The sequence below is a fragment of the Vigna unguiculata genome, chromosome 10 (genome assembly GCF_004118075.2).
Source record: "Vigna unguiculata cultivar IT97K-499-35 chromosome 10, ASM411807v1, whole genome shotgun sequence".
Taxonomy (NCBI): Eukaryota; Viridiplantae; Streptophyta; class Magnoliopsida; order Fabales; family Fabaceae; genus Vigna; species Vigna unguiculata.
This window is the reverse complement of record NC_040288.1, coordinates 2,670,170-2,680,871: the sequence shown is the minus strand read 5'-3', so window position 1 is coordinate 2,680,871 and position 10,702 is coordinate 2,670,170. Positions and strand designations below refer to the sequence as shown.

The 10,702-nt window shown below is 30.4% G+C and overlaps 1 protein-coding gene across 1 annotated transcript; it reads right to left on the bottom strand.

Annotated features, from left to right (window-relative positions):
- Nucleotides 1-3,168: 3,168 nt before the first annotated feature.
- LOC114166247 lies at nt 3,169-6,130 on the bottom strand. Its single transcript, XM_028050958.1, has 5 exons — nt 5,880-6,130; nt 5,746-5,795; nt 4,801-4,906; nt 4,656-4,714; nt 3,169-3,458 (listed from the first exon to the last, which is right to left on the bottom strand). Exons 1-5 carry the CDS (start codon nt 5,973-5,975, stop codon nt 3,407-3,409), a joined length of 363 nt encoding a protein of 120 aa, XP_027906759.1. The 5' UTR covers nt 5,976-6,130; the 3' UTR covers nt 3,169-3,406.
- Between the last annotated feature and the right edge of the window lie 4,572 nt (nt 6,131-10,702).

Genomic DNA, 10,702 nt, shown 5'->3' with positions numbered 1-10,702 from the left:
GTTAAATATTAAATTACAATATACATATATATATAAAATAATTGTTAAAAGTTAAAAAGATTATTAAAATAATAGTTAAAAAATATAATTAAAGATAAAATTAAAAAAACAATACAAATAAGCTTTATATATTACTAATGAAAATATAGATGTTATGATGTTGTATGTTTGTATTTTTTAATTTTTATAAAAATTTGAGTTAAGATTAATTAAGAATAATATCTAATTAATTTTTAAAATAATTATTAAATTAAAATTAGAAAAATAAAATATATACATTTAAAATAGTTATCAAAGATAAAAAAGAAATTTTAAATAACAGTTAAAAATAAATTATTTAAAAAATAATTAATTTTTAAAATAATTAAAAGTAAAATTCAAATATTGAAATGTGAAAACAAAATTATATCACTGTATATTGTTATAGATTATAGTAAATTATTTATAAAAAATTATAAATACAAAATTATATTAAAACATGCAGAGTATATACGTTATGAATATAAAATAATTCATGATACCACTAATTATTAAAGATTATATAGATAAAATAATTTTTTTTCTTACTAATTAAAAAAAAAGTAATGAAATGTGTTCTCTAGGTAACGTATGGTCGGATTCATCACCATGTTAGTATTTTATTGAGGGTTTGGTGAACAAATTTAAAATATTTTCTTTGTTGGAATTTGTATTGAGAAGAAATAGAAAGTCATAGAGATTCATTAATCTTAATTTTTATGATTTGTTTTTTAATTTCCATTTGTCATTTAATATGTGCTCTTAATTATGACTTGGTCCTTTTCTTGAGGAGAATATCTTAGCAGTAACAGCATAATATCTCAGTTTCCTAATTTTATTATCGGATTTACTGCTTTCAATCTTTCTTTTCTTAAAGTAAAAATAGGGTCAGTATTATTCTTAATTAAGAAGGGAACAATTTTTTCATATATTTTATTCATGTGCAAAATAAAAATTATGTAAAATGATATTAGATATTAAAACTATATTTAATTTAAAAATATTATTTTAACTCCAATAACTCCATTTTAAAGTTATAGTTTTTTATTTTACCCTTCAAAATAAAACCATTATTGGTGTCAAAATTCTCCTTCAAACAATTGATGCTACTAATTATCAAAAGTTTAAACTTCAGACATTTTCTCCAACATCACATACCATAATACTCTAATAATACTTCATACTTTTTCCTTTATTTGTTTTACGCTGAAACAACTCTGCAGATTTTATTTATCTATAGATTTTGTTTTTGTGACAAGAGGGTCTAATAATAAGTTAAGAACCTTAGTTACAATAAATCACTACAATATTTAAGGTAAAATTGCAATTATCTTATTTCTTCTTCTTTTTTCTTCACGTTTCTAATCATACACATTTCATCTAGTTTTCAGATAAATATACATATTTTTAATAAATAATAATCGTTTTTCATATTTTTAATAAAAATTGTATCGTCTTCCCTATGTTATTAATAGAGTAAGAATTATATGTTTTATTTATATTAAACTCATATGAAAACATAATAATAAGTTAATATTGTGTTGTTTGTTTAGGGATTGTTGTGTAAAATAAGATAGAAAGTAGGTGTTTTGAACTTTATTACATGTGTGTAGAGTAGGGTCTAAGAAGAGATTTTTCTTGTTCTTTTATCTATTAAAAAAAAAAGTCTCCAAAAAGAAGAATTAGTTTATGTCTTTCAGTTGAAGTATACCTTTAAAAGAAGCAAAGCAACATACTTTCCAAAGAACAGAACATATTTGAATACTCTAATGTGCAAACTCTCTTATTAAATTAAATAATTGTCTTTTCATATACAGTAAATATGAACTTAAGTTCATATTTTAATTTTGAAAATTTGACAGGACTTAATTGAAATACAGATTTATGAAATTTTAAAAATTGTATTATAATTACAATATAAAATATTATAAGTGTTAAAATTTTTAAAAATCGTAAAAGTACGAGAGAGTATATTACAATACAAACTTATTATTTTATTCATATATTTTCTTTCTCTAACTATTTATACACAAAACATATATATATTTATATATATATATATATATATAAAACAAAATATAACAAAATATAAAATCAAAAACAACTTTACATAACTTTTTATTATTAATTCGAGAATTTTCACTTTCCAAATAAAAGTTTAATTGGAATATGACTTAAAACTTAAATCTTAAGTCATTGTTTAGTGTACCTAAAATTGTATATGCAAATAATCGACTATTGTTTCCTTCACCCTCACAATTACTAACTACACCTCCTCAACTCCTCATCCCCTCTGCATGGGAAGAAGAAGAGAGGGAGAATGATGCAGCGGAAGAAGAAGAGAGAGAGAATGCAGAAAAAAAGAAAAAACTGATTTTAAAAAACTTTTTCTAGAACATATTTCATGTAGGGGTGAAAAAAACTCATTCTGAAGGACATGCGTTCTGAAAAGTTTGTTTTGAAAATCCTATTTTTTTGGAAAGCTTACTCTAGAATGCATTTAGAAAATTCTGTTTTGAAAATCTTATTCTTGAAATTCCGAAATATTGGTTCCAAAAAGTTTCCAGAACATGTAATCCAGAAGTCACTTTTCCGAAGGTAAATGTTGATTTAGAAAATTCTGTGGGTAGACAAAAAAACTGTGGGGTGCAGGAAGCAAGAGTCTAAAAGATGTTAAAAATGATATATTGATAAATGGTATCAAAAGGAGAAACCAACAACAATATAATCTTATTTGTATACCAAGGGAATCCATAAGGACAACCAAATTCACACAGAACAACAATGTTTGGAGCTTAAAGATTCATTCATACCTTGACACTATCTTGTTTACACTCTCTTAATAATTATATTCAAACTATACCAACATGATTTCTATCTGATTAACAATACAATGTTTTTATGCTCAATAGAAAAAAACATTTTGATCATGATCACTAAGTTCAGAGGGTAATTTTGTTTATTTATTTGTAATGTTGGTTTCAAAGATCAAATATAAGTTGTTTTTTTAGAGAAAAAAAAAACGGAATCGGCACTTAAGGAGGATCTTCAAAACATCAACTTTGGGAGGTTAATATTTCTAGCAATACTCAAACCCTTCAGAGTAATTGCTCAAAATGCATTAAGGATGAGAGCATCAGAGAAAGTAGAAACATATCAAGAAAAGCCAATAAGATAACCAGATTGTGCCGTTGATTGAGCAATGATCATTGGTGAATTAAAAGCTGAGAAGGTACACAAGATGAAGAAACTAATAAACTAACCTCAATAGTTTTGAAGGGTTAAAAACTATGACACTCACTTTTGGACATTTTCTCCAATCTAAATTTAGCAAGGAGTATAAAAATTCACCAAAGCTTCAACCTTCAGTTCAGAATTTTCGTGATGATTAATTGCTAAAGGAACCCTTCACACCCTCAAGGCTCTCCCCCAAGGACGATCTGCAATGTAAACAAAAAACAATGCTTAGACCAAAAACTTCATTCACACATGCCATGTAGCTCTCTCAACATATCAAGGTTCAATGATAATAAATTCTTAACATGTACAAAGTAAAATTGATTAAAAGGGTAAACTTGAATCAAACATGTTTTCTTATTTAACTTCAAAATCAAACCAATAGCTCTGAGGCATATTCATCTTGTGCGTAGAACTAGACATTAATGGGTGGTCAGATAGTGGTCGGATAGTAGTTGGAACAATAGACCCAACAAACATCAACTTTCACTAGGATAGGCTCCAACTCATGTCTCTAATACTATGTTAAGAACTGGACTTTAATCCTAATTCAACCTCACAAAACCGACTTGTAAGGTAAGGTTTGCACCCACTTATATATTATGAAATTGTCTTATCTCTAGTTAATGTGAAACTTCCAACAACATCAACCCAAGATAAACTCTCAACAAGTGCTAATAGAAAATGAAAAATGAATCAAACTTCTTTTTAAGTTAGAATCAACTTATGCAATATAATATTTTTGAAAGCTCAACTATTTATCTTCTCCAAGAGTTGAAGAGCATAAGTGGATTTTAACTTGTGGGGAAAATTTTATTTATTTTACCTCCCATTTTCTTCTCTTGTAAGTGTTTATGAAAAAGTTTATCCAAATTGGGACTATTATTTTGCTTATTTTACCTTTCTCATCAATGTCCATTACCAATCTGGCCTGTCCTAGCAACTATAAATAATTCCCTGTGGCTACATCCTCTCTGCACAAACATATCAGGGTCCTTCAATTTATACTAACCCTCCAAAATCAGATAAAACTTCAAAGCAACAATATGTGACATTCCTAAGAAACAATAATCTTGTGAGATCCATTTTTCACTATTCCTATTTTCAATAATCAATGTATCAACACATGAATCCCAACCAAACAATAAAACTAAAGTTAACTAATAAAAACTGATTGATGATCCAACTTATTTACTTCCCTAGGCTCTATGTTGATTGCTTGGCTTAATCATACAAGCAAATTATGTGTCCTATTTATGGTTTTGGGAATTCAATGATTTGTCACAATAATGGAAAAAGAGTCACAACTAAATGTAAAATCAAAGTCCATGCACTGCAAAACTTCAACCCTTCCAATATCATAAAAATTCTAAGCATCGAGTTGCAGAAACTATACATACTTATGCAGGCAGTATTTGTACTCTTGACTGCGAATGAAGTCTTTTTCTCCCTCTTCAAGCTACAAGAAAAAATTTCAATTCAATTGAAAAAGGTTTCTGATCTAAACTCTATTGAAAAAAGCATCACACTAAGAGATTGCCTCACCGGGTCACTCTCATAGATGAGCTCATAACAAGCAGGTGAAAGGCATCGCAGAGCACAATTCTCCCTTTCTATAGCTGATGATTTGCAAGACCAACCCCACAAACCACTAACCACAGAAAAGAAATAATCATAAATGTGAATCAATAGTTTCCAAAACATCACACATACTCTACAAACCCCATTAAATTTGTCAGAAAAAAAAGGAAGCCAGCTAAGAACACCAACCAATATCTACAAAGAATAGCACTGAACTTGAAGCAGAAATGGTTCAATTAAAATGCTAAAAGAAATGAGTCAACAAGGATGAATCTGTACCAACAAGAGTTGCTGAATATCACAAAAATTTTACAAACCAATTAAATATTCCAGAAATAAGAACCAGACCAGAAGCAGAAAAACCAAGGGCATTTAGCTATATATCTCAGCATAACTCTGAACACGCTTTCAATTCTAATGGTACAAAGGTTAATAACAAATTTAGCAAATATACAACTTAGTCCTGAAAATATGTTACCTACTATGGTCCTCCAACCACCAAAGTGTCTTCTATTGAAATTAATCCCCAAAATTCTCAGTTTGCTATCAAATTCAGTCTTACCCAAATCGCTGGGAAATTTACTCTTCTCAGATTCTCAAATTTCTATCAAAGTCACTCTACATAAAGTCTCAACTTTTCACAAATTCTCAATTTACTCTTAACAAATTCCTACCCAAATTTTCAAATTGACATCAAATTTACCGGCACAAGTTATGAACTTGCTCTCAATTTCAAAGTCACTACCGAAATTCTCAACTAGCTAACAAGATAATCCCTTTGGACACGGATTTTGCATAGACAAAAAATTTGGGAACAATACAACACGTATAACATCATCAAACATAAAAAAATGTAATTCACTCTAAAAGACATGTTCTACAACCCAATTTCTTAGATATTTTAAGAACCTGTCAATATCAGCATAGCACTGAATCTTGTTCTTCCTGACTTCAGTATCCTGCCAGATACCCAGATATTAAAATCAATCGAGAAACGAAAAGGGTAACCGAAAACACAAAAAGAAAGAGGGATAGAGGCTTACGGAGATTGCGCGAGAAGACTTGGCAAGGAGTGTTGGGAAAAAGAGTGAGGATATTAAGAGAAGAAAAAAGAAGAAATTTGGTTTTGCAATCAGCATTCTGAAAGTGATTGTTATGTGAAAATCAAAGAACAATCAAAAATTTCAAACAACTTTTAATGAAAAGAAGCAAAGCTAAATCAATCAAGCAGTGACAGTGGCTAAATGCCTTATTCCACAAAACAGGTTTCACAGTGACAAGATCTTTGCAGTACAGTGTTTTACCCATTATTTAGGATCATTTATAATTATTGATAAAGAAAAAATTTTAATATTTTTTTTTTAGAATATAAACAAAAATAATTTTTGTTACCACTTTTTAATTTATACATTCTTATAAGTACATGTTGTTATGTATAAATACTTGCCTTCAAATATCATGCAATCATAACATTATAAAAGTTAATAAAAATGTTTATTTTTAATTATTTTTTATATTAGCTTTTTATAGCTTTGATATAAATTTGAATGATACTTTTTATTTTAATAACTACTATAATATCTAGTTTTCCAATTTTTTATTATCATAATAAATAAATACACAACAGTATACATATGTATTTCCTATAGTTATTATAAAGAAGTGGTACTACTATAATCTATTACTTCACTTCCTTTTTAGATATTAGTGCAGATTAATACTATATTAGTCGTATTTATGAAACAATGTAAATTAAATGTGTCAAAACATGATTTTTTACTAACGAAGGTGTGATAAGTATATATATCTATTATGATATTTTCTTTTCTTTCTTTTTTTATATAGAATTACTTAAAATTGATAACAATTTTAATTTCTTATGCTTTAATTTTACATCAATAAAATGATTAGATTTAATATAAAGAAATGCATTATAAATATTGTCATCATCAATAATACTGAGTACCTATTTCAACATATAAAAAAATGAGTGTATACCCAAAAAAATTTCAAATTGAAGATATGTGTTGCTAAATTTTTAAAACTAAATTATTAATGCTGTTTTATTTACAAATATGTGTTAATATTCTTACTTTAATAATGTTTTACTATTTTAGAACAATGATTGTCGGCTTATATTTTAATTTTCTTTTATTTTTTCAATTAAAATATTAATGAAACAATCCATGATCTCTATCATTTACTCTCATTTTTTTCATATGTTGCAACGATCTAATAAATAGTTAATAGTAATAGTAATTTTAAAAGATGATACTTGATTATTTTATTATTAAAATGTAAGACTATAAATACAATTTGTATTAATTGAGTTTTATCATATAAATATCACCAACTCTTCTCTAAATCTTGTATCCGACTTCTCTCAATATTTTTAACTTCATCTTTCATCTTTTTGAAAATTAGAGATTATAGTGAAAATCATGAGAGTGAGTTTACACATTCATTGAATCAAGTTCAAAATAGAAGTTTCCTTTTTGTCTATTGAGTCAATTTAGTATTTTGAGTTGCATGTAACCCTTTGGTACGTGCATATGACTCAAAATTGTTTAAAGTGAATCTTTGTTTATATATGATCATGGTAGTCAAAAACGTAATCCAGGCCGTAAGATCATACTATGCTTTCACCTATCCGATCTCATTTCACTTAAAACTCGCGATCTTCCCGGATCGTGTAAGATTGTCGTTATAAATCGCGAATCGTATGGGAGCGGCGATTCTCGCGAGATAGTCCCTCAAAGTCGCGACGATATTTCTCTCGTCGTCTTGCATCGCAATCCATTCTAGCAGTGAGAGAGAATAAGGAGATAGGTTAAACAATGACGGAGACACCTCTATCAATGTCAACTCTCGAGACGACAACGACTCTTGCAGGCATAGTGGCAGCTGCCTCTCTATCACTTCGTGAGGGAGGATGGAAATGGAGTTGTTTTAAAACCCTAAATCTTTAACCTAGTTTTTTAAGTATATTAAAGTCAAATTGTAAAGCATATTTAGTAAATAGCCATGATAGTAAAACCTATTGCATGGTAAAGTAACTCCTTTAAAATAAAGAGGGTAAAGACTATTAAATAAAAGAGTGTAAAGACTCTTGATAGTAAAAGTAACTCTTACAAAAAAAAATAGAGTGATTCCCTATCTTCCACAAGAGAGAAAAAACGGGATAGTGTGATTAAAAAAAATAAAAGTAAAAGTGGGACACTAAAAAGATAAAGTTATCATTGTTACGACAAAGAAATAATAACTCCCTCCATTTTGTCAAAATTAAAATTAGTCCCTTTTTTCTATAAATCGAGAAGACCACCACTACACAATTACTCCTACTCACCGAAACAACCACTCCCTCTCTTCTCTGTTTACACCTAATGATGAATTTTTTATTTAATATATTATAAGGTTTAGTTATGAATTTTAAGTGACAATAAAATTTGTAGGATCTTATGATCGTTCTACGATATTCCGATTTACGATTTATATTATCCTTTCCAATCTTGATTAGGATCTCGATTTTGACTACCATATATATGATTATTAGGGTATGTTCAAATATTTTATCTAAATTCCTATAACGGTTAAAAGTTAAAGTTTTCATGCACGCTTTTGTTTTGGTTGTATGAATTGATACGTCGAGTATTCATGAATTGGTACAATGGATTGATATATGATATGCATGTAAATTATGATTGTTGAACTACTTAGAATGTGTAATTTTATTCAATTTGGTTTATCTAAGGCGTTTTGAACTTGTAGTATGTTATTTTTTAATTAAGAAACATGTGAAAGTTATTAGATGAACCAAATAGGTGATGTGATACATATGGAGTTTCTGGTTTTATGCAAACTTGTTGGGTAAACAAGTCGTTTGGTGATGAAAATGAGTTTAACCAAATCTAGTGAGCTCAAATGGGCTCACTTGCTAGCTGAGAAAGGACTCGTTAGACAAGCTTGGTGGAATCAGCTCTCAATGGTCCTAGTCGTTGAGCGAGTGAACTTGTCACTAGACAAAAGATACTATGAAAAATTTAGTGAGTCCAAGGTTGACTTGATCTTTGGGTGAGCCTATACCTCGTTGACTCGTTAGACAAGCTTGGTGGAATCAGCACCCAATGGTCCTAGTCGTTGAGCGAGTGAACCTATCACTAGACAAAAGATACTATGAAAAATTTAGTGAGTCCAAGGTTGACTTGATCTTTAGGTGAGCTTATACCTCGTTGAGCGAGAAAAGGATTCACACTGAGCAAGTTTAAGTTTGAATGAAGACCAAACTCAGCGGTGTGAAGGGGTGGGGGGTGGGGTTAGAGTCGGTCATTTTATGCCATAATCTACTAGAATGAGGTTGAGAAGAGCCAATGTCATTTTATGCCATAAATCTATTGGATTTATCATAATTGTGCTTTATATGTGGGTATGATGTATAAATATGATTATTTCGAGGAGATTTTCCATATTGTATAGCATGGTAGTTAGAATCGTACGAATCGTACGATTCGTATCGCGATACGGTTCAAAATTTTGGTCCAACGAAACGTATCAGTAGATGAATCGTTTTTTGACTTGAATCGTGTTCTGAATCGGATGAATCGTGTAGGAATCGTATGATTCCCGATTCAGTTTCGTTTCAGCCAATTCTGACATGCTTACACTTCCCCAAAATATTTCTCAAAATACACATCTCACGACACACTACCTACATGCTAGTCAGACCTGCTACTCACACCAGATGAGCTTCACGCAACATGCAATACACATCGAAAATGAAAAAACCCAAACTGAAGAGTCACATTTGGAAGGATATTTGGTTATAAATTAAGAGGGGAAAGAAATATGAGATGCATAAGAAGGTGGAGAAGAAGCATAAAGTGAAAGAGAAAAGAAGAAGTATAAAAAACCTGACTGCCCGTGAAGAGGAATGTAACGTCCAATTAATTTATAAACGCAATTAAAGGAGACACCACACATAAGATAGTATAACAACGCAGTCCTGGGGTTCTCAACATCACCCCTACAAAACTAGGCACACCACGATGCCAACAAAAGCAGGATAATGGTTTAACTAAAAGTTTACAATCTAATAACCACGAATACAGGGGCCACAGCCCTAAAGGAAGCATGAAGGAAAGAAGTATAAGATCCAGCCCAGATGGCTAAGTAGCGGAATCGCCATTCCCTTGTTGACCACGAGAACCTCGCCCATCTGCTCCCATCAACCAAGTTGATGATCATCGCAAGAACGAACAGCCACATACAACACAACCATGCAACAAAACGGGTAAGCTAGAGCCAACAACATATGCATCATACAGTCAAATATATGTTCATCATCTCACATCCAACAACTGGCTCCTCAGAGTGTCAGGATACAACCTTACCTTGAATCCTTACCTAGTTATACAGATGGGGCACCACCATGGACACCCACTAACAGGGGCCATGGGATTACGTCCCGACCACTGAAGCGCAACCCTGAAAGTCTCACCTAGAGACCCCAAGGAATTTACACGCTGACACAGACCAACATTCATAATTCAGAAATAAGAGAATATTAAATCATATTTACAATTCCATATCAACCCCTGAGATTGATTCCTCATACGCATCACATTCCGGTTCCATACCTCGGATCATCATCACCTCGTGAGTCTAGGGCCTCATCTCATATCAATACCATGTTCCTTTAATTCCAAACCACTCATTCATCCCTCATGCCAAGTTCATACCAAACCCGTCACACGCAATTCACAAATCATGCCAAGCATACATAACATTCCCTTATATACATGTTTCTCATCATACCATTCATTTCCAAACCAGTATTAACCATCCAAGAACAACCAAGCATCCAAACAGC